General features: G+C 33.0%; 4 protein-coding genes across 9 annotated transcripts; 2 read left to right on the forward strand and 2 right to left on the reverse strand.

Annotated features, from left to right (window-relative positions):
- On the reverse strand, positions 325 to 4,908 carry LOC109328669. Its single transcript, XM_019562239.1, has 11 exons — positions 4,738 to 4,908; positions 4,105 to 4,576; positions 3,473 to 3,571; positions 2,585 to 2,685; positions 2,420 to 2,491; positions 2,181 to 2,271; positions 1,833 to 1,913; positions 1,661 to 1,723; positions 958 to 1,080; positions 811 to 849; positions 325 to 567 (listed from the first exon to the last, which is right to left on the reverse strand). Exons 2-11 carry the CDS (start codon positions 4,504 to 4,506, stop codon positions 439 to 441), a joined length of 1,200 nt encoding a protein of 399 aa, XP_019417784.1. The 5' UTR covers positions 4,507 to 4,576; positions 4,738 to 4,908; the 3' UTR covers positions 325 to 438.
- Positions 6,766 to 10,264, forward strand: LOC109328670 (uncharacterized protein At2g24330-like). 2 transcript variants are annotated; one of them, XM_019562240.1, is made up of 6 exons: positions 6,766 to 6,897; positions 7,240 to 7,495; positions 7,875 to 8,019; positions 8,584 to 8,693; positions 9,102 to 9,528; positions 9,678 to 10,264. In XM_019562240.1, the coding sequence occupies exons 2-6, from the start codon at positions 7,256 to 7,258 to the stop codon at positions 9,932 to 9,934; spliced, it is 1,179 nt and encodes a 392-aa protein (XP_019417785.1). In that variant the 5' UTR covers positions 6,766 to 6,897; positions 7,240 to 7,255; the 3' UTR covers positions 9,935 to 10,264. The 2 variants fall into 2 exon arrangements, with proteins under 2 accessions (XP_019417785.1, XP_019417786.1); XM_019562241.1 differs by having other exon boundaries at positions 6,766 to 6,890.
- LOC109328302 (ubiquitin carboxyl-terminal hydrolase 26-like) lies at positions 11,745 to 19,893 on the forward strand. Of its 4 annotated transcripts, XM_019561710.1 has the most exons (15): positions 11,745 to 11,759; positions 11,869 to 11,924; positions 12,446 to 12,544; positions 12,639 to 13,235; positions 13,591 to 13,846; positions 14,064 to 14,791; positions 14,976 to 15,084; positions 15,686 to 15,867; positions 16,079 to 16,363; positions 16,450 to 16,648; positions 16,769 to 16,843; positions 17,144 to 17,374; positions 17,659 to 17,922; positions 19,147 to 19,294; positions 19,617 to 19,893. In XM_019561710.1, the coding sequence occupies exons 3-15, from the start codon at positions 12,465 to 12,467 to the stop codon at positions 19,709 to 19,711; spliced, it is 3,249 nt and encodes a 1,082-aa protein (XP_019417255.1). In that variant the 5' UTR covers positions 11,745 to 11,759; positions 11,869 to 11,924; positions 12,446 to 12,464; the 3' UTR covers positions 19,712 to 19,893. The 4 variants fall into 4 exon arrangements, with proteins under 4 accessions (XP_019417255.1, XP_019417253.1, XP_019417256.1 ...); XM_019561708.1 differs by lacking the exon at positions 11,745 to 11,759 and having other exon boundaries at positions 11,808 to 11,924; XM_019561711.1 differs by lacking the exon at positions 11,745 to 11,759 and having other exon boundaries at positions 11,809 to 11,924; positions 16,769 to 16,840.
- LOC109328303 (guanine nucleotide-binding protein subunit gamma 2-like) lies at positions 21,216 to 22,197 on the reverse strand. 2 transcript variants are annotated; one of them, XM_019561712.1, is made up of 4 exons: positions 21,871 to 22,192; positions 21,683 to 21,735; positions 21,516 to 21,560; positions 21,216 to 21,415 (listed from the first exon to the last, which is right to left on the reverse strand). In XM_019561712.1, the coding sequence occupies exons 1-4, from the start codon at positions 22,054 to 22,056 to the stop codon at positions 21,331 to 21,333; spliced, it is 369 nt and encodes a 122-aa protein (XP_019417257.1). In that variant the 5' UTR covers positions 22,057 to 22,192; the 3' UTR covers positions 21,216 to 21,330. The 2 variants fall into 2 exon arrangements, with proteins under 2 accessions (XP_019417257.1, XP_019417258.1); XM_019561713.1 differs by lacking the exon at positions 21,516 to 21,560 and having other exon boundaries at positions 21,871 to 22,197.

The following is a 22,901-nucleotide window of genomic DNA, read 5'->3' on the forward strand; positions in this document are numbered from 1 at the left end:
CAATTATATTATTCTATTTACACTTATAATAATATTTGTATCTTAAAATTAGGTATAAAAAGAGTATTTCATTACTCATTGCAAAAGTATTGAAGCATTCATCTAGTATTATTTAATGCATGATTGCAAAAAAAAAAAATCAATCCACTTCCAGTTAAAAACAGCTTACCCTTTGAACAAAATCAAATAAGACACTATGATATTTGAAACATAAATAATCATAAATAAATAAAAGGTAAAATAGCATCTTCAAATTATCCATCAAAATTGTTTGAATAAATCAACTTGTTTGTGTTGATTTAGAATTCCATCCAATTCCTTCTGAATTGTGTCAACTTTGCAAACCCAAATGTTACTTATATGTGTAGGTGCAAATGTGAGGCTTGGGATCATAATCATATGCTTTTGATTAACAAAGAATGATGAATTAGAAATAGTTTAAGATGTTGAAGAATTAGGGAAAAGGTGCATCAATTTATCAAGAGTTTCTGGGTGAAATTTCCTGGCAAATAGATAACAAGGTCGTTTTGATCCATTCCACATGCAAGGTGTAATTAACACTGTTCTCTGCAAACCATATAATATTTAAACTCAGTCATAATTCAATACTTTAATATCACAATATAGAGTACCTTAGGAATTAAATATGAGTTTAAAATCTACATTCTGTCAACATCACATCGACCATTGATTTGTATTACTTTTGTTTGAAAGTCAATGGTGGTTTACACATAAATAGCGGATGATTTACTGACAATGTAAAAAACACTTATACGGTCGGTGTATACATATTAAATCCATTAAATATACCTGTGGATCACTTGTAATATGTGGACTTTCATCAATGGACTGTATAGTGAATGAAATAAATGTCATTAATTGTAATTGTAGGTAAATATATGTTGTATGAGAATATTATGATGTAAGAAAAGGAAAAGAGTGAAGGTTAGAACATACTGTTAAGTATGTCATAAGATGATAAGTAATATCTTGAGCACTGAAAGATCTTGGATGCCACTTTCCTTCAGACCAATCAACATATGTTACTGACCAATTTGCAATTCCACCTGGATCAACCATCTAAACATAAACCATGTGAATTAGCAATGAAGTTAGAGAGTCACATTTATACATGGCAAAACAGGTATTGCCGGCGGACGCGCCCGCATAGCCCGCATTTCTTTGCGGGCAGGGCATACATTTTTTGTCCAGTAGCCCGTTTTGCCCGCTAAGTTTGCGGGCATTTCCGTTGGGCATGCGGACGGCCCATGAATATAATTTAAGAAAAAAATAAGAAAATTTTAAATAAGTTACGATGTAATGTGATTTTTATTCCCTAAAAAAATTGTAATCTAATGTAATGTGTTAAACTTCATATAAAATATCAAAAAAATTTGTTACTTTTTTATCTTCAACTACTTTATTTAATTTCATTTCATTTATTATATGAATTTTTTATTTGTTTTAATTATTCAACAATGCCCACCGGCCGCCCGTTAGCCCGTTTTAAATCGGGCAGGGCAATGAATTTTGTCCGTTAAGCCAATGCGGGCATGCCCGCGCCCACTTAAATTTTACGGGCATTTGCGGACGGCCCGTTTTGCCATCTCTAGACTCACATTTCATTGCTATTTAAACAACCAAAAATTGTTGCACTCACATTAAAAAAGGTTGGTAAATAGTGCTCATCAGAATAACAGTTTTTTCCACCCTCCATATTTGGCTGCACAAGTTTATAACAATAGAATTAGCACCAAAAAGAGTAATCAAACTATGTCTTAGTCCATGCAATAAGCAAAAACATGAAGCAAGTGTTTATAAGTAGATTGTACCCTGCAATGATACTTGAACTTTGTAAAATATAGACTATCTGCCATAACTATTATAGCATGTTGCCTCTTCAATGAGAACCACTGCATTATAAACAAACATGAGCTATATCAGCAGCATACTAGAAAAGTGTTTTTTGTTTTTTGTTTTGGTACAAGAAAGTTTTCTAATGATCTCATAAATGTAAACATTCTTAATGCAAAAGCCATTTTCTAAACCAAATCTTACCTATAAGAGATAGATTGAAAAAAGTGAAGAATGGCCTTAATTAAAGTATTAAACAGTTTGATTATGTGTATACTTAAAGACTAAAGTTTCTAATAATGCATCATCTTGTGTAGAGATTATACCTGTGAACCTTTTCGGAAATCCTTCTCTTCTACTTCAGGCAACATATGATGTATATACCTGCCGTTTCCATGAGGACCAGGATCAATGTAGCTGTTTTTTTGGTTTTGGTGGAAGCCGAAACAGTGAAATAAGTCAGAATTACCATCAAACAAATCTACAATTAAGTTACCTTTAATGAGAGGAAAACATTTCTGAAGTTTCATCAACTAATTAGTAGTAGATTTTTGCATAGCCTTACCATTCAATGAAGCTGACATTTGTAAACAATAAGTAGTTGTACACGAATTCGAAGTGACGCACGGGTATGCAACTGAAACAGAACTTGAAGATGTAATTGACTAGATTAAATGCACAAACTAAGCAAGAATCCTGCACAAAAAGGAAAAACCAGATCATAAAATACCTTTCAGACAGCAAGACAAAATGTTGGTTATCAGGGTCTAATAGCGAGTGCGCCAATAGTCTCTTTTCTGCTTCAACCATGGAAAATTTTCCCCAACCTACCTATAGGAGTGAAGTAGTTCAGTTAGTACTATATTTTTTTAGTTTCTCACAAGTATCCTCGCATTGGAGGCAATCCTGTCCGAGCCGGGAACATCTACAGGTATATGGGGCTAACAAGACTCAAACATGTACCACTTGAACCAACTCTTGTTGGTAGTTAATACTATATTAAGTAAAATGAATGGAAGCTAAGTAACAATCAATCATGCATTAATATTCTTATTGTTCAGATTTCAGACTCCCATTAGTAAAATTTTCTCTCAGTATCTTATGAATAAGGTTCATGCATTGTTTAATTAGGACATGCACTACATTCTCATGCAGATAGAAAATAAATGTTCCATAACAACACCAATTTTCAGTTCTTATTTGATAGACAAAGGGGTAGGTTTTTTCACATATGCATCTAAATATTTGCTTTATATCTCTTCAAGTATTCAATACATTTTTACCAAATGCATGAAAAAAATATATGATTATTTGGATTGAAGTCTTATATAGCCATTCACTATTCCATAATCTGAGTGTTAAATTTTGGACATTCTTATGCTTTCAGTAAAGGGCACCTTATAGAGTGTTCCAAAATTATATTTCCTTCTCTTGCAGCAGAAGCAACAAATTCATGCAATGTAAATCTAAATAAGCAGCATAAAAATTTATGAGCTATTTGGTGTTAACATTAACATTTGAAAGTGCTTTGACAGAAAATATGATACATATAACATCATGGTTTAAAAATAGTGTTGTCTGATTTTTATATGGAAAACATGTCCTATATGTTCCATACCGGTTCGCTGCGAATGTCTCGACCAGCAAAATAGCGGCTAACATGTACTGGTTTTTCCTTGGATGCATGTACATAAATAGAGAATTTTCCATCATGACCCTGCACTTTGTTATAAGTAGAGATCAAATAAAAAGAATATGAACTTATGTCTATCACATTTAAAGGAAGGACTAGCAATTGATAACTATATGATGCAGTGAAAAGCATTCATGTAAAAATTTGTGGCTTTTCTCAGAAACAAGTCCATTTTTACAAGTAGTAAGTGTATATAATATTTGATATGAATGATGATAGAATTCTTCATCTTTTTAAGTTAATTCTCTCATTAAAGATTATTCTACATAAGCATCTCAGAGGAGGTACTCCAACATAAGGGTAATAAAGATGGTGCTTTAGGCCCAAAAAGTATTACCACTTGCTAGTATTCTTCCTCACAAAAAAATGCAACATGTTATTACTTCAAGATTGTAATATCTATATACCGTTAATGTAAAGATTTATACAAAGCCAATATATTATCTATCATTCATTTGTATTACTTTTCTTTAAGAATCAATGATGATTAAACTCTGACTAATCAAAATGGAGCTAGGAAAACTCATTTTTTATAGAATAAGGAATGAGAAACATACTTGAAAGAACATGTGCCAGAGTTTCTCAAAAGGCAATGAACCAGGACTCATGAACAAAAAAGCAACTTTAGATGTTTTGGTCATAACAGGATGAAGTTTGAGCATTTCCTTAACAACAACTCTTGATTCAATCTCTTCATCAGTAAGTTCTCTTGAAAAATCATTTGGACGCATATCATCATAATTATATATCCGACAAGCCTTTGTTGGAAACAATTTGCATGTTGCTGTTGGGCTTAATAGTGGATGAATAAGAAGAACCATCAGAAAAAAGCATGCCACAGAAACCAATACAATTATCCAAGTTGGTCCCCTTAGTATTGTTTGTTTCCTTGGTGCAACCATGATCTGAAGATTTCTTATGATAATTAATCTTATGCCTTGTTTTGTGGCTACATGCATGTAGCACTTTCTTCATCCCAAGACATTATGCATCAACTTTTTTGTTATACTCAATGTTGTCTCACTATCACTGCACATGCATGAGAGAATATATATAATATGTGATTCAAAGTGTAACTATAAATATACATTCATGCATAAAAACACTTACCCATATAAACTGTATTATTTGTTTAGAAAAATATAGTACTATAGAAGCAGAAATTTGTATGAAAATGAAAAGAAACATACAAATATTGCAATGATGTAGAAAGATAGTGGCAATGGTTGTGATCCAAGATATAGAAAAATGCAGTATCTCTATCTATCTATGGAAGGTGAAGATGGTGATCTAGCTTTCTCTTAGGATTGCCAAAAGAATTGAACAGAGTTCAGCAAACTACGCCATTGTTGCCACCTCACTCACTCATATGCCAACTTATTCTCACTATCTAACACTTTAAATACAAATCATTATTTTCTATTTTGTTTTTTTAAGATCATTATTATTGGCTAAAGTATTGAGTTATACATCACTTTCTTATGCATGGTATGAGATGGTGGATTCAAGTTGTGTATATGAAATTATTTTATTGATAAAGAAAAACTTTATTATTAAATACAATAAACTTTATATTGTACGGTATATAAAAATGTAGTGATATAGTATTGATATTTTTAAAATGTTGTTATATAATATTTTTGAAGGGAATTAGGCAAGAATCTCATTAATACTTAAATATATTTATCATTAACCATATTTTTATAAATTTAATAGGAACCTTAAATAATTTCATCTCTATAAGTAGTACCATTCTATTTCCTTGCTGGTATACATCATGGAGGCAATCACTTTATGCAAATTCTTATTATAACCTATAGATAAGTTGTTTATAAGATTTGAATCTATAAACTACATAATAGAATAACTAGAAGTTACTACTTCGAAACCAACTTCGAAACCCTAATAAGTTAAAAGAATTAGAAAGATTTGACAATTATGAAATACATTTATTTTTTTGGTACATCGGAATTACAAAAAAATAGTAGAGAACGTAACAAAGAAGAGAACTTTTCAAATCAATGTGACTGGCAGTCCGGTCTCAGTCCAAATCTGGAGAGTAGCCATGAAATCAGCCACAGTATTGGCATCTCTAACAATGGAAGTAACCTCAACAGTCCAATCGTAGGAGATCCAAAAGCTAACATTGGAGACTACTCTCAAAATACTGTTAAGGCGGATTTGAGACCTTTCAGAGATAAGGTGAACACCTTCAAGACAGTTATACTCTAAGCTAATCTTCTTAAAATCCATGTTCCAAACAAACATTAAGCCTTATTCTATAGGCAAAAGCTCAATTAAGAGAGAGGAACCAACACTAAAGTTGGCTAAAAATCCTGATAGTCATTGGCTAGTATGGTCTCGAGCAACACCACCTCCTCCCATAACATTTGATCCTCTGATATAGCTACCATCCATGTTGATTTTAATCTGACCATTTTGAGGGCAACACCAATGAACTCCATGTACAGCCTCCTCAGGGGCAAGGTCATGCCCCACATGGCGCCCGTCCCAATAATCCTAATAAATGTTGTGAGCTACAAGATTGATATTCCAAGCAGTATTGCCTAAAGTAGAGTTATTCTGCCATCTCCACATTCACCAGATACCTGCCAAAAAGATCAAATTGTTATGATATTTGAAGTTCTCCACCAACCAAGTTCAGAAGGATTGAGTTTCCTAGAAAGTTGGTCTAGTCCAACCAAAAATACATTTGTGATTTGACTATAATCCTCCACATTCATTTAGTAACAAGTGGAACTGTAACTAAATAGATTAAACAGTGTCAAATATAAAAAAAAAATAGAGTGGGGATCCACTTACTCAAAAGGTAAGTTTTTTGAACTTACTCCGCATTCTAACCATCAATTCTAGAGAAATCTAATGGTTTAGATTTAAACACTAATTCAAATCATTGGATTTCCCTACAATTGATGACTAATATGTGGAGTAAGTTTAAAAAACTTACTATTGGAGTAAGTGAATCTTTCTTATATATAATATTTATACAATGTTAATATAAAGATTTATTCACAATCAACATATAATTTATCATTAATTTGTATTATCCTTTAAACATGAATTATATGCGAATACGATATAGTAACAATGAATAAAACTGCGTGAAAAAGTGAACCTAATGATAAAATTGAATGGAAGCACTTTTTTGGTTTAGCTGGTATAGAAGAGTGGACCACCTAAAAGAGAAACACCCCATTTTTTAAGCCTCTTGCTTCCCACTCTTTGTAATATAATCCAATCCATTTTTTCATTTTCCATAAACACTTCACCACGTTCCTCTCTTTCACTCAGATCTGAACTACAACATCATCTTCAACCTCAGGTTTTAGGTCAATTTCTCCATCCAATATTATTATTCAATTTACATACCGATTCAATCACACTTTAATTTCAATGATTTTTTACAATTTCATTTCTTCTATCAATCTTCTCCAATTCTCGTCATTTGAATTTTGTTCACTCGCAACAATGTTCTGTTTATTCATAGAGAATGCGTTGATTGAGTACATAGTGTGATTCAATAAACTTTTTTCGAAATAAGCGATTATTTTGTTAGTTTTCGTAAGTTTCTTTAATAGACTTATTGAAATAAGGTAAAAATAGCTTATAGGAAAGTCATAAGCCGTTTTCATAAGCAATGATCATAAGCTGATTAAGATTGTTTTTTCTAGGAAATAAAAAGAAAGGATGGTTGATGAAGGTGAAAAGAAAGAGACAAGTCCTACAGCCACTGTGAATGAAAAAAAGAAGCGCAAGGGATTTTTTTCTAGAATTTGGAATGTGTTTAGGTTGCAAGGTGATGATTTTGAGAAGAGGCTCCAATACATTTCTAAAGAAGAAGCTGCAGTTATCTCTAGAATGAGCAGGAGATCCAGATCATTGAGGCGAATTTCTCGGCAACTTACTATGTTTTCTGTTACATTTGAGGTTTGGTGTATTTGTTTATACTGGTTAATTATATTCCAGTTAACATTTGTTGTCAATAATGCATGTTTTCCCTTTTAAACACGCTATCGTAGTATTCTCTGGAGAAGCCTTCAATTGTGCCTTTCCGATTTGAATATTTAAGGAAATTAATATTTTCGTCGAACTATAATAGCAACTTATTTACAAATTGGCAGATGTATGGGACAATTAATCAATCACAGTGGTTATTCAGTCCATTTTAGTTATTAATTTTTAACTAAATAGCCAATTCATTGAATATTTGGTCTGTATCTGTAAAGAAGATTTTTCCTGGTCCTAAACTGTAATTCTTCTTTTTGTCATTGTAAAATTAACTGCTTAAAATGGATTCAACTTTCAGGTAATTGCTGTAGGTTATGCTATAATGGCAACAAGAACAATGGATATGGATTGGAAAATGAGGGCAATCCGGGTTCTGCCAATGTTTCTTTTGCCTGCATTGACTTTCGCTGCATATTCAACATCTGTCAGCTTCACAAGGATGTGTAAGTGCCACTAGCTTTACAAAAACATGCATATCTTGCACAAGCTAGTGTATATTTTTATTTCTTTACCAATCAAGGCTTCAAATTTATATTGTATGTTCTACTATATTGAGTTTTACGTAAGTGTTGCATGATTGGCAGTTGTCGTCGTTGTCAATGGAGTCTTAATTTTTATGTTGTAATTCATAGATATGATTTCCAATGTCGTTTAATTTTCTTATTTATGATATGATTTGCAATTGGGAAGAGTTCTGAACTCATCAGCCCCATCAGCATTTCGGCCATATTTATTATTTTTTCTCTCTTTAACAGTTGGGATGAAGTGCTTTAAAAGTGAGGTTTTCTGCCAATAATTAATTCCAGACCAATGTTTCTGAGAAAATACCTACACCAATGTCTCTAACATTTGATATTATCAGCTGTTTCACGTTTCCATTGTTGATTTTAACATTAGGTTCTAACTTAATAATGCAGTTTTTGGACAGGCAACATGTTTATAATTTGACGTGTCTGGAAAATAAATTATCATTTTCGGAATCCTTAATTTATAGTGTGTCGTTATAGGTGATCGCAGGGACCAAAAAAATCTTGAAAGGCTTCGCGCTGAAAAGCAGGCAAAAATTGATGAGCTCAAAGAAAAGACAAATTATTACATTACACAACAGCTCATTCAGGTGCTTGTTTGAACTTTGAAGTCAGGCCTCACTTTAATTCGTGCCGTTTGGATCATAAAGTAAATTTGAGGTTTTAGTTTGTCAGTCTTAGATAATATGTTGTTTAACTTTTCAGACATCAATCACAGTTCGATAACATAACTCCTAACTTTATGTAATTTTGTATGCATCATATTTGTTATCCAATGCTTTATTTTTTTGAAGAATCAATGATGTTACTGTTACAATTAAGAACATTTGTCTTAGTGAAGCAAATGAATGAAATCACCTGACCACTTTAATCAAAGTTCCTTTTATTTCATTATGAGCTAAGCCAAGGTCTGTGCTTTGAAGTACATTACTGGAAGCAGCTTTCATGGTGTTTGTTTGCAATTGCTTTAATATTACTTTGCATTGTGATCTATGCAGAGATATGACCCAGACCCAGCCGCAAAGGCAGCTGCTGCAACTGTTTTGGCATCTAAGTTGGGTGCAGATTCAGGTTTGAAAGTGTATGTGGAAGATGATTCTAATTTGGGTGCTGCAATGACAACGAGGAATGATGTTGAACTTATGCAGTCCACTGGACTTCGAAATCGGAAACAAGTTCAACCTAGATCCACTAGTTTGGGGACAAGTACACCAAATTATTCTGATCAAGAATTAGTTGGTTCAGGGGGAACTGACCAAACTAGTATATCTGATTATAATCAGCTTGTAGTTGTTGAGCACCACCAACCTAAAAGTTCGACCCCTCAAGATGGGGGATGGGTGGCACGACTGGCAGCATTGCTCGTGGGTGAGGATCCAACACAGTCTTATGCTCTCATATGCGGCAACTGCCATATGCATAATGGTAAGTGAGCTGAATTTGATGGTTTATGCTTTTATCCATTTCTTTTTATTGCTAAAAAAACATTTGCTTGTGCTGGTGCTGGTGCTAGTTTTTTGTGTTCATCCATGAATAATAGGAAAAGTCTTTTTTGTTTACTTGTTTCCTTTCAGGTCTAGCTAGGAAGGAGGATTTCCCTTTTGTTACTTACTACTGCCCTCACTGTCATGCCCTGAACAAACCAAAACAATCAGGTGATCATATCTCTGATCATTCTTCCCCGAACACGGGGTCTCCTCCAAAAACAGACGCTGATCAAGCCGTTAAAGATGCTATCACTTCTGTGGTTGAGAGCATAATCACAACCAATAATAGCCCTGAGATTGAGGAAGTATTAGAAGGGACAAGTTTGGAGGAGAAAGCTAGTTAAAAGGGCTACCTATTTTGGTAATTTGGCTATTGGAATGACATGCTTTGCCCCTTGTTCAGGACACAAGTACTTTAAGTTTAAGGGGAAGCAACTTTGTAATTGGTTTCCTTGGTTGGCTTTGTAACAGGAAGAGTGGTGAAATATTTGATACATCTTGTGATTGATATACATAGATTACATGTATTGCCCTAAAAGAAGAAGAAACTTACATTTATTGCTTGTGAGTTAAAGCCAGTTTTGTTTCCCCTTTTGTTTTTTCCTTTCTATATTCTATTCTGATAGTGTACAGGTTTAAAGCTTGGATTGTTGTACCTGAGAAATTTCCATATACTATCTTTATTTTTGGTGACTGGTGAGTCACGATGCAACACTAAGATTCTTGTTTGATGAACAACAAGAGGTTACAAGTGTTGGAACAGTGAACAGTCTCTTTGCAAGTTAAGGTTGTGTATGTTTGTTTTTCCCAGATTTCACTGTGGGTGTTTGGCTAAAATTAATTAGTTAAGACTTTTTTTTTTTCATTTGTGAGTGGTTGTACTTTTTTATATTTAAACAATGAATATATAAATTAAAAAATAATTCTAGAAAGTAAAATGATATGTACTTTTCTATCATATTTCTGTGTTTTTTAGTACTACTAATGATATCTTTTACTTTTTGGATAAGTAACTAATATCTTTTGGGTATGTGTTTCATATGACAAATGACAAATGTAGGTTTCGAAAAATGTTAAATAGAAAAATTGCTGATGGAACTAGAAAAATTATTGTCACATTTGGGTGAAATTTCTACTCCATTTATGTGCTGGGGAAAAATTGGCCACTGTACTTTTCTACTTGTTTCCTTATTGGAGGAGGAGCACTGTCGCAGTGTCTTAACTCTTAATGGACAAGGAGGCAATTCTGAAATATTAACCACACATCAATATTAAATGCAGTGATAAATTAATTAAAAACAGTAAAAAGTGACATAATAGGAGTACATTTTCAGACACACTTAAACTTATCTCTGAGTTCGTTAAAAGGATGTTATATTCATACTCTAAAGATTTATATAGTTACTTTATCATTTTTTTAAATTATTTTTTTGAGAAGTTAATATTAATCGAATATGAATGGATGATGTAAAAATAATGTATAAAATTCATATATTATTAATGTAGATATCTTTTTCTTCCATTAAAATTGCTTCTTACACATACTTTTAAGATATAAGTTATCCCTTATCGCCGCAAAAATTGTGACATATGTCAGCTATAATGATTTTCTATAAAAATATTTCTAAAACAAAACAATACACATATTATATTTCTGCTGACGGAAGAAAATAAATTATCTCCTTGTTAGAAGGAGATTTTTAAATATTTTTTTGCAACTAATTCTAAATAATATTTATAACTTAAAATAACTAATTTGTAAGAATTGATATCTTCTCTCCATATTTTTTCTCGTATCTTATATTCTAAAATGTGTATCACTCTATATAATTTTTTATTCCTATTAATCAGAAAACATAAAATTACACATAATTAATTCATATTTTATTTTTATATTTCCCTGGAGTTAAAAAATGAAGGAAAATATGAAATTGTGGTAAAAGTTGTAAGAATTTATGTTTAATGAATGCATAGGTATAGGTGTAGGTCTGACACAGGAGTTGTGAGAGTCCTCTGACTCAAATTTGACCCATCTTATTCTCTATTCTCTCTTCTCTATTCTTATCTTTTAATAAATCAAACAAAGCTTTTGTCTATTCCTATTCTTCACTCTTTCAAATCTAACCATTCACTCTTTTTCTGCACCTTTCTAACCCTACCCCACAACCCGTAATTATTATTATTATTATTTACTATTAATCCTTCAAGATAAAAATTAAAAATAAAATAAATAATATAAAAAACTTATGAAGTAATTGCCTTTTTTCTTCTTCTCCAGAATCGGAAGTGATTATTGATCTTGCAGTTGAAAGCAACTTCTTCATTTTCGACAAGGTAACAACACAACTTCTCAACCACGCCTTCATATAATTTTATTTTTATGAATTTTATGAATTCCTGATATAAGGTTTAATTTAATTTAATTTTATTTTATTTTATTTTGTCGTGGATTTGCTTGGAATTTTACCCGTTACAACTTCCTAGGGTTCTTCATTTTATCTATTTCCATTTTTTGCCTTTTTCTTCTGTGCAATGCCATCTATAACGTGATCTAAGATAATGTGTTTATTTGCGTAGTTGGAATAGCCACAACTTCGTAGAATATTTTCTGATTAGGATTTTGAAATATCAAATCTTCAATGCATTTTTCACTATCATAGATTCATTTTGTTGTGCTCTAGTCTTCAACTTTGAGTTTATTGCAAGCATACATACATCAAAAATACACAAGAAAGATACTGTGATATTTTTTGGTATGCTTCTGTTTTCTTTTTCAAAATTTTAAAATGGGTATATGTTGAATTGATATTTTTCAGTGTTGTCTCCCAAAAGGTTAAGTTGTTATGCTATTGCAGGGTTAGGTTGTAAGATAGAATGAGTAGACCGACAACACGGAGTAAAAATAAAAGACAGAGACAAGGGGATGATGGTGCCGGGACTTCAGAAATATGGAGGTACTATCAGTTTTTCCCCTTCTGTTTTATGTGTGAAATGAAATGAAAGTTACTAGTCCATGGTTATTAAGTGTTTTACATGTCTATTGTATAGGAAAATTAATGAAACGGGTGTGGTTACTGAAGATGATATGAATCAATTGTATATGATCTGGAAGCCAATTTGTTCAGGCTGCCGTGTTAATACCAAAGATAACCCTAATTGCTTTTGTGCATTGATTCCACCTCAAAATGGAGCCCGGAAGTCTGGCTTATGGCAGAAGATTACAGATTTTGTTGAAAGTCTTGGCCCTGACCCAAGCACAGAACTTCGTGCTTCTGCCAGTTATCCAGCTGGTCTGACAAATCTTGGTGCAACTTGCTATGCAAACAGTATACTCCAGTGCTTGTACATGAATAGATCTTTCCGAGAAGGCATATTTTCTGTAGAACCAGATGTTTTACAACAACAGCCAGTGTTAGATCAACTGGCTAGACTTTTTGCACAGTTGCATGTTAGTAAAAGGGCTTTCATAGATTCTCTTCCATTTATAAAAACACTGGAGTTAGATAATGGAGTTCAGCAGGATTCGCACGAGTTCTTGACATTGCTCCTGTCATTACTTGAGCGTTATTTGAGCCATTCCAAAGTTTCCAAGGCCAGAACAATAGTTCAAGATCTTTTCCGGGGAAGTGTCTCTCATGTGACAACGTAAGAATCATTGAAACTCCATAAGCTATTTACTACTATGTAATCAATTTGCTGTTAACATCCCCTTTTCATGATTTTGATTGTCTCTTTCTGTTAACATGACTATTATATAATTTCTTTTTTGAGTACTGTTTCTTCGTTGTTGTTTGTGATATAATTCATTCACTGGATTTTTATGAGCATTTCTTCTTAGTTAGCCAGAGCTCGGAATTAACTCTCCTTATTTATGTATAAATTATTTCAAATATTCTCCATAGATATTCTACTTTCATATTAAAGGTATGTGTGACCAGTACTAGCTATGCTTAATGTTTACGACTATTGCATATTTATAATTTTATCATTTGTTATGCAGGTGCTCACAATGTGGAAAGGATTCTGAAGCTTCTTCCAAAATGGAGGATTTCTATGAGTTGGAGTTGAATATCAAGGGATTGAAAAGCTTAGATGACAGTCTAAATGATTACCTCTCTGTTGAAAAGCTCCATGGAGACAATCAGTATTTTTGTGAGTCGTGTAAAACAAGAGTCGATGCCACTCGCAGCATCAAGCTCCGTACATTACCTGTTGTACTTAATTTTCAACTGAAACGCTGTGTCTTCCTTCCAAAGGTATCGTGATTCGTGAGCTTTGTAGAATTAAGTGGCATGCATTTTTCATCGTTTACGTCTTTCTCTGTTATATTATAGATCTTTTTAGGGTAGGGAAGTTTTCTGTATAGTGGTATGTAAGGTTGGTTTTCCATATGTGGTTTAAAGTTTGCATTGCTGTACTACTCAATTGTATGATGACAAGTGTGTTACTTTGTTTATCTTTTTGTGTTGGCAGACTACAACGAAGAAGAAAATCACTTCTTCATTTTCATTTCCTGCTGAACTGGACATGCAGCATAGACTGTCTGAGTTGTCTCAGTTTGATTTGGTATATGACTTGTCAGCTGTACTGATTCACAAGGGAACTGGTGTTAATAGTGGCCATTACATTGCTCACATTAAAGATGAAAATACTGGGCAGTGGTGGGAGTTTGATGACGAACAGGTCACTGATTTGGGTCGTCATCCGTTTGGTGAAGGATCTTCAAGTTCTACTACTAAATCTGTTATGACTGATGCAGCTTATTCTGAAGCGAAGTTTTCTGACAGCAATGGAAATGGTTTAGATGCCACTCAATTGTCATCTTCCCTTGTGGAGACGTTTTCATCTAGTGATGCATATATGTTGATGTACCATCTTAAACATACAAAAGGTGTTGGTGAAAATGGCGTTGATAAAGTTTCTGGTGCTAACCATAAAGAAAAAAAGGATGTTGCAGTTGCTGCAAAATATAGTTCTCTTCCTTCTCATCTTGATGAAGAGATTCAAAATTTCAATGCCTCATATGTTGATTCATGTGAGAAGTACAATCGTAAGAAAGAGATAGAACTGAGTCGTATTAATGATAGGAAACAAGAAGTTCGATCTGTTTTAGCTGAAGCTGCTGTTTCATCATTGGAGCGACCATTTTATTGGATTTCTAGTGACTGGCTTCGCCAGTGGGCTGACAATGTTACTCCAACGTTAGTGCATGTTTTATTCTATGCTATTATATTAGTGAGGAACAATACTATTTTTTTTTAAATTAATGTAATAGTTTGTGGTTAAATATTTCCATGCCTTAGCTTGTGGGTTCCTTCGGTCAATTATTACGGTTGGGTTAGTTCATGTATTTGGGTGCTTACTTTGCAATGTATGTATATGCAGTTCTCTTGACAACACATCTATCCAATGTTCACATGGCAAAGTCCCAGTTTCAAAGGTCACCTCAATGAAACGGTTGTCTGCTAAAGCATGGGATAAGTTGTTTCCTAAGGTAACTTTTTTTGTTAATATTCTTTTTATTGCAATGGATTTGTGTTTAACGGTGTTACTTTTTGCTATTACATCTTATGAATGGTAATGTGTCTTCGGAGAGGATAAATTCGATAAAGGACTGTCTTTCAATCTGTTTTGCATGTTGTGTTGGATAATACTTATAGGAAAGATGAAAAGGAAATTTATTAGAAGGAGAAGAGACAGATCTAGTGTTCTATAGGTGAAGCCACTTAGAAGTAGAGAGTGTGTGGTGTTTTGATCAGAAAGCACCAACCTTGTTTCCTTCTGATTGTGTCAGTAATGCAACTATTGTCATGTTTTGCTCTGATGGAAGAGAAACATTCTCTGTTTTAAAGAAATGCTTTTCTATGTGGAGTAACTGGTTTACAGTGTTTTGTTTATCTGAGAGGGAGAATGCAGTGCACTTATCTGAAAGAATCAGTGTCTGTCTGATAAAAATTATAGGAAGATCATGATGGTTTATATTATGGTTTATTCATATATCTTCTCTCTCTTGTGCTTCTATTACTACTTGTGCTATGTCATTTTGCTGATATAATATCCATAACATGTTTCCTTTATTGGATTGTGGAATGCAGTATGGTGAGGGGCCAGCACTGTCACATGATGATCACTGTTTGGATTGTCTGATTCACGGGGCTCATACAGTGGTGTCAGCGGACACCTATCGGGGTAGAAGAGAATCAATGAAGTTACTTGCACGGGATATTCTAGATGGAAACTGCATAGACGACGGAAAGTATTACATATCCAGACTATGGTATGATAACCATTCTTCTCTCTTGTCATTCATATACAGCCATAGAACGGGGATGGGAGTGGTTTTGGAAAAGTGTTATTTTTCTTCATTTTGACTTGCTTAGTTATTCAGAAACAGGCTCTAATTTCCTTTTTCTTTCCTCACTGATATTAAGATGGTCCAAAAGGCAATGGTTTTAGAAACTGTTATGCTGATGAGTTTACTTTTGCAGGTTGCAGCAGTGGTTGAAAAGAAAAGTCCTTGATGCTCCAACTGAAGCTGATGCTGGACCAACAACAGTCATTAGTTGTCTGCATGGGCAACTGAAGCCCGAGCAAGCTGCTGGTGCTAAGCGTGTGCTTATTCCCGAGAGTTTTTGGCTCTTCTTATATGAAGACGCTGTTTCTGTAAAACCAGATGATCCTTTTGGTGGCCTGACTTTTCCTTCAGACTCCCAAGAGTGTTCCCAATGCAGTAGTGAATTATCTGAAGTAGCATCCTTGGAGGACTCCTTGAGGTTATTTCATTTGTATGTTGTAATTAATTAATATAGAGGTAATTAATTAGACAAATTTTAAAATGACTTCTCTATATATGCTTCAGATTAGTTAAACAAAAGCAGCGTCAGAATCATGAAAAATTACTCCTGACTAAAAGTATGCCACTCTCTGTGCATTGCAAGTATTTTTTGGTGCCTTCTTCATGGGTATCAAAATGGAGAAACTATGTTAGTCCAACCCTGAAGAGTTCAGATAAACCTGAAACTTTAGATGGGGTAATTGATTCAGTGATATGTGAAAAGGTATTACCTAGCTATGATATTATGTCATGTTTTGCTCCTTATTCCACAGAGTGCTTTTAGTTTACTATATAGTTATTATTTAGTTTTCATGATCAAATTTGTGTCTTTGTTTTGTCTCAGCACTCGCAACTTGTTGAAAGACCTCCTGAACTTGTTTTCAGACGTGGTGCTGTAGTCCAGAGAGAGTCTTCTGTAAGTTTAAAAAAAATATAGAAATGTGTTCTGTAATTGTGTCAAATACTCAAATGTATGTCCAAGCATGCAGTTTTATGTCATTTTCTTGTTTACAGCAAAGCAAATTTGCCAAACTTTTATATGCTTCGATTTTACTTTTTTAGAGTTAGCAAGTAAGTTGTGACTTCATGATATCCAGTTTCTCTTTCTGTTTATCCTTTCCTCCTTCCTTTTGACATGTCAATTGGGGTTAGTTATAGTTGCTTTGGAATGTAATTTTCTGTTTCTAAATCTTACTTCCATCCATTTTGTGGATTCTAGGCAGGTGGTTTGACCATCATATCTGAGAATGATTGGAAATGTTTCTGTGAAGAATGGGGTGGTGTTAAGACTAAAGGAATTTCTGCAACACTTGAAATTATTAATGGTTCAGAGAATGTTTTGACCGGATCCAATGAAGAGATGCAGATATGTGACAATCAGTTGGGCACTGGGGATAAAGTGAATAATGAAAGTGGGACTGGACAAATTTTGATTAAGACTTTTCCAGAGGTATTCCAAAACTCTGCCCTATTCTGTTGGCTATGCTTTGTTGTTGCCCCACCCCCATATTCTATAATCAAGCTTATGTCATTACAATTGCGTTAAATTTGTTTTAAATTCATTTCGATATTCTTGTGATGAGGTTACTGGGAATTTATCTTTCTTTCATTAGATAGTATATTGTAACTCTCATTTTATTAGATACTATATTGCAATGTTCATATTATTGAATTTATCATTCTTCATGATACCATTTTATTGGATACTGTAATTTTTCCCCTTTTACTATGCAGGTTTGCAGAAGCTGTATTGGAGAAAGAGAAAGCTGTGAGTTAATGCAGAAACTTAATTATTGCAATGAGAACATAAGTGTAATTCTTGTTCGTGGTAAGGAGGTACCTAGGTCAATCTTGGAGGCTTCGAAGGGATCTGCTGAAGCAGATCGGCGGGTTTCAAAGCGTTCCAAGAAAACTAAAAATGGGAGTTCAATTAGTCTTAAAGTTTCTGCTTCAACGACTTTATACCAGCTGAAAATGATGATATGGGAATCCTTTGGGGTAAGCTAAGTCTATTATGTATGCATTAGTTCAATTTAAAGTTGGCTTTCTAAGCGCATACCAGAAATGGCTATGAAGTTTATCAAACAGAGGCTTATATAAATATTGGTTCCTGGAGCTTATATACATATTCAGGCCAAGTAACTGTAGGCTCAAGTCATATGATTAAAGTTTCAGTAGATTTTAGTGTTTTGTTTCACAAATCAAAGTTTGAACTCCGGTAAAATTAAATTAGGGTCTCCAAATATGAAAGTCTAGGCATTTTATATCAACGTGAACAAAAAACTAAAATGAGTTAGAGTAGACATTTTTCAGAGACAATGTGCATTTGAATGTTGGAAGTGGTTTTAATCAAAATTTCCTCTGCTTTAGGGCTTGTTTGTGAGTTAGTTTCTGGAGGGTAATAGAGGGAAGGAAAAGACTTGTGAGCCATAAAATACATTTGTGAGATGGCTCTGAAGCCTTCCTTTTCCCTTCATTCCCCTCCAGAAACTTGCAAACAGGCCCAAATAAATGGTATTGTTCCTTTTATTTTAGGTCAATGTATATTCTAGTTCCTAGGTTTACAGTTTTAGTTGTTGTTATTATCATTTCTATAAAAAATTCCTTAAGCAGATGCAAGTGAAAACAATTTGGCTGTTGCCGCCCACTTTATCGTTTTAGATTAAAATCAAGATCACTGGTATCAATTCCTCACACTTTCACGGATGTGCTTGTTTAAGGAGGTAGAAAATGAGAAGGTGGATTATTAGGATGGTAATGGAAAAGTTATAATATCCACTTGTAGTTCTTTGGTAAAGGGTTGAAGACAATTTCAATTCACTCAGATTATATCATAGGGCAAAATGTGGGGGGTGGAGCATGAGTTGTACTTTATCAATTCCCCCACTTGTTTTTTGTTCCAATCAAGTGTGAAGTAACTTCGTTTCTATATTTTCCATTCAAATAAGCACCCCCTCTTGTTCTGAATGTATTTGATTACATTCCCTACAGTCAAAAGTGAACATCTTCATTTGGCTAGGCAAACCTTAGTAGGTATACAACATGAAATGACATTGTGTAGGTTGCTGGTTTCACTTCATCACACAGAATTGTTGAATTTGAAAGGTGTTATATTCAGTGTCAATCAAATGATCAGTGAATTGTTTTAATGTATTGCAGTATTGCATTGCTTCATGATGCCTAAACTTTTGTTTCGAAATGTTATGGTAAATGTCCTCCCAGGTTATCAGAGAAAATCAAATACTACAGAAAGGTGATAAGACAATTGAGATTGATGATGAATATACTACCCTTGCGGATGTTAACATTTTTGCTGGAGATCAGATAATAGTAAGGGATTCTGAGATTCATGAAAATCGAGATATTGCTGGTAAGCTATGTCGAATTGCAAAATTCCAGACTTCAAAGTGATTGCCATATTCATATATGTATACACATCGTATCAGATATTTGATACTTTTTAGATACTTTCCTTATATATATTTTTCAACTATTATGAATTTTGTTCCGTATCGTTGTATATGTATCGACTTGTATCCCTGCTTCCTAACCGATTAGCTATTTGACAATAGCAGTGTGGTTCATCACTTGATTATGCTGTGGCAATATAGAGAACATAGATATAATCATTTTCCTCTTTCCCATGTAGAAATTTATGTATGCTAGAAACTTACTATATTCATGTTTTGCAGATGAGCTCTACGATGAGAAAATGGATGTGCAGCATACTGAGGAAGGGTTTCGTGGTACACTTTTGACAGCAAATGTTTCATCCCAGGTTGTTTAAGAACTGCACTATTAGTGTATCTGATAACATTTTTTTGTTGGTGTGTATATATATGTATCCAAAAATCATTTGAAAGTAGAAAGGAAATAGTGCTTTCCTATTTGTTCTTATGAGCCAAGAAAAAAAGGCAAATTTTGGAATTGAATTTTCTTAGTAATTATATTTGGAACAAGCATTCACGTTTTGGGAAAAAGGTGATATTCTGTATGAAGGGAACATTGTGATAGAAATATATATTTCAGGTGCAAGTAGCATTTAAATTATAAAAAAATAAATTGAGAAAAATGCTAGCTAGCCAGATTTGTGTTGAACAATGTAATTCCACAAGGCTTGATTAGGAACATATTAAGCAATAAGAATGATCTATCAACTATATAGAAAAAAATTATCATTTTCTACTTTGGTGTTAACTAAGGATGTTTCATCATATTGTTAAGGAACTAATCATTACTTGTTGGGGTGTATAGTTGTTCTATCTAATAAATATTATTTTTTCCTTAAAATCGAGTTTTGATCTTTGGTGTTACATGATGCTTAAGGATTCAACCATATATGAATTAACTCTTTGGTCTAGTAATATAAGAGCTTACTTGATCACATTATTGTATTAGGTTGAATATTTGATTTCTGATAGCAACATTTATTGAGATGACAATCACATCACAAAATGAATTGATTTCTTACCCTTCACTGTATAAAAAAAAGTTTTGGAAGCATTATGCGTAACATCTAGTTTTTAACTTTTTATGTGATTTAATAATCAAAATTTTGAATTTGTAATAAATGTAGTTATTAGAATATATATTGCGACTCATGACAGAAGTAGATTACTGATCATGCTTAGTTTGGTTGAAGGAAATAAAATGGGAACAAAAATGGGAGAAAGAGAAAACGAGTAATTGTTTATATTGTTGGACGTGAGAAAAAAGGGATTAATTTTTGTCTGGGTAAAAAAAGTGGAAATTCATAAGCAAATTATATAGATTAGATTTTGAGAGTCAATTTGATATATTTTGAGTATAAATATTTTACACAACAAAACAATTATATCTCACCACACGTGAGCTTAGGATAATACTTTTCTGAGCAAATATTTAAAGTGAAAGTATTCAAATTATTAGTGATTAAGATTTTTAATGCATTTTTAGAAAAGTCAAGCATACATTCCACAAAAAACATTGACTTTGCTATTTTGGTTGACCTAACCGAATGGCCATGAATGTGACAGTTAGGAAGCAACTGCATGCTCGGCCATTATTTATGGCCATCAACTTTATAATAATACCTATCTTTGTAGAGCAACTAGTATTATTGTATTTTTCAATTTTTCATCTAAAAACTACAAAAAATTAATTCATTTTGGAGTAAATAGTTACTATTTCTAATATTTGACTTAGTATAAAACTTGAGATTCAATAGAATCTTACAATATTGGATCGATGTCTATAGTATAAGATTTAAAAACAAATAAAACAGTACTTAGTCTTGGAAAATAAAATAAAATCAGAAGTAATGAATTTTTATTTTTTTATCATTGTAGTACATCAGAATCTCCACAAAAAAAAGTCATAATTTTTTTCCACTTGCATGGATATTGAACAATGACAAAAGTAAAATTTCTAAATCCAACGTTTATGATTTCTTGAATTGTGAGAACCTCCACCAAACCATCGATCCCAACTTGAATCAACAACACCTTTAGTCCTGTTTGTATGAAATCAAACATACATTCATATATTCACAAACACAACTTAGATAATTAAATGTAATAATGTTACAAACATTAACATGATTAATCACTTACAATGGAAGCAGTGGGTCAGGAATGGATTCAACACTTGAAATGATACTACATAACCAACCACAATGAAATAAGCCCATCAAATTTATATGGTGATATAAAGTAATGAAAATAAAGATCATTATTTTTCATAGGCTTAAGAAAAAAATGTGTACATATTTTTAACTTACTTTTGGCAGACCTTAGAGGATTCACCTATTGTTTCAAGTTCTTCCAATTCTTCCTGCATCATGTTATTATTGTTATATTATATATACATATATACATAAGATTATATGATTCCAAAGTGGGTAAAATTGTATTATTTGTATGCACCTAAAAGAAAATTGATACAAAAAATAAAAGAGATGAGGTTGACCTGAATGATATTGATTTGGTTATTGAGTTGAGATATTGCAGCTTGCAACCTATGCTTCCCAAAGAAGGTTGGAAAAGAACTAGATCCTCTTTGCCCTATAGGTTGTGGAACTTGTTCTCCACTTTCCACTATTACTTTACCATTTTCTGTTGCCAAAACTTGTGATTGTTGCTCTTCATTTTCCATGGCCACCACTTAGTTTCCAATGAAAACTAAGATACCTATAATGCAATTGGAAGTAAGAAAAAAGTATTGGGTCAAAAAAGGAGGGTGGAACATGGGTTAAAGTGGTAGTGGACCAAAATATTATTGTATAAGAAATAAGAAATTAAGAATATGATGGAGGCAAGAGGGGTCTTATATAATGTAGTAAAAGCTTATGATAAAAATAATTAAATATTGGATTGGTGGGTCAATAAAAGAAGAATTGGTTTTGAGATGTGGACAAGATAGAGACACAACAACCACTACCCTCCATCAAAGTGAAAAGGCCAATAACAAGAAAACATGATACCATGACCATGACAACAATGGTGTCTCCTTTCTTCTATTTGTATGAAATTTCATCTAAAAGTAGTGAATTATTATAGTGATGATAATTCTATAACATAAAACAGTTATATTTAACAAAGCAGAATATGGTGTTGAATAAGAAGATAACTTGTTTCCTACTTTTTATGTCATCCTTAAACATGAAGATAGTTTCTAGACGAGGTTGAGTATATCGAACAACGTTATAACATTCTATTATAAATTAGATTTATTGATAAAATAATAGTCTCTAAACTTTTCCTGATTATTTCACCTATAATTTTTATTGGTCTTTCTCCCTCTTCCAATTGAACTAACCTCCGACTGATCTATTTACTTAGTGTTTACCTAAGCTTCTAATGGTCTCCTTATATGTACAAACCACATAAGACATGTTACTATCATCTTTCGATAAGAGTTATTCTAACTTTTTATCTAATGCATTTATCATACTTCCAATTAATTAATCTCAAGTATCTCCTTTTGCAAAAACAAACATT

Source organism: Lupinus angustifolius, chromosome LG15 (assembly GCF_001865875.1).
Source record: "Lupinus angustifolius cultivar Tanjil chromosome LG15, LupAngTanjil_v1.0, whole genome shotgun sequence".
Classification (NCBI taxonomy): Eukaryota; Viridiplantae; Streptophyta; class Magnoliopsida; order Fabales; family Fabaceae; genus Lupinus; species Lupinus angustifolius.

Bases quoted from the DNA above. Each gene is read 5' to 3' on its own strand.
- LOC109328302 (XM_019561710.1), top strand. From the start codon at position 12,465: ATGAGTAGACCGACAACACGGAGTAAAAATAAAAGACAGAGACAAGGG. The intron at 14,792-14,975 runs GTTAGTGCATGT...ATGTATATGCAG, and splicing joins GCTGACAATGTTACTCCAAC to TTCTCTTGACAACACATCTA. The intron at 17,375-17,658 runs GTATTCCAAAAC...TTTACTATGCAG, and splicing joins TGATTAAGACTTTTCCAGAG to GTTTGCAGAAGCTGTATTGG.
- LOC109328303 (XM_019561712.1), bottom strand. From the start codon at position 22,056: ATGGAAAATGAAGAGCAACAATCACAAGTTTTGGCAACAGAAAATGGT. The intron at 21,736-21,870 runs GTCAACCTCATC...AACATGATGCAG, and splicing joins ACCAAATCAATATCATTCAG to GAAGAATTGGAAGAACTTGA. The intron at 21,416-21,515 runs GTAAGTGATTAA...TCATACAAACAG, and splicing joins CCTGACCCACTGCTTCCATT to GACTAAAGGTGTTGTTGATT.
- LOC109328670 (XM_019562240.1), top strand. From the start codon at position 7,256: ATGGTTGATGAAGGTGAAAAGAAAGAGACAAGTCCTACAGCCACTGTG. The intron at 8,020-8,583 runs GTAAGTGCCACT...GTGTCGTTATAG, and splicing joins TGTCAGCTTCACAAGGATGT to GTGATCGCAGGGACCAAAAA. The intron at 8,694-9,101 runs GTGCTTGTTTGA...TGATCTATGCAG, and splicing joins TTACACAACAGCTCATTCAG to AGATATGACCCAGACCCAGC.
- LOC109328669 (XM_019562239.1), bottom strand. From the start codon at position 4,506: ATGCATGTAGCCACAAAACAAGGCATAAGATTAATTATCATAAGAAAT. The intron at 2,492-2,584 runs GTATTTTATGAT...GTTCTGTTTCAG, and splicing joins TTTGTCTTGCTGTCTGAAAG to TTGCATACCCGTGCGTCACT. The intron at 1,081-1,660 runs GTGAGTGCAACA...GTTTATGTTTAG, and splicing joins ATTTACCAACCTTTTTTAAT to ATGGTTGATCCAGGTGGAAT.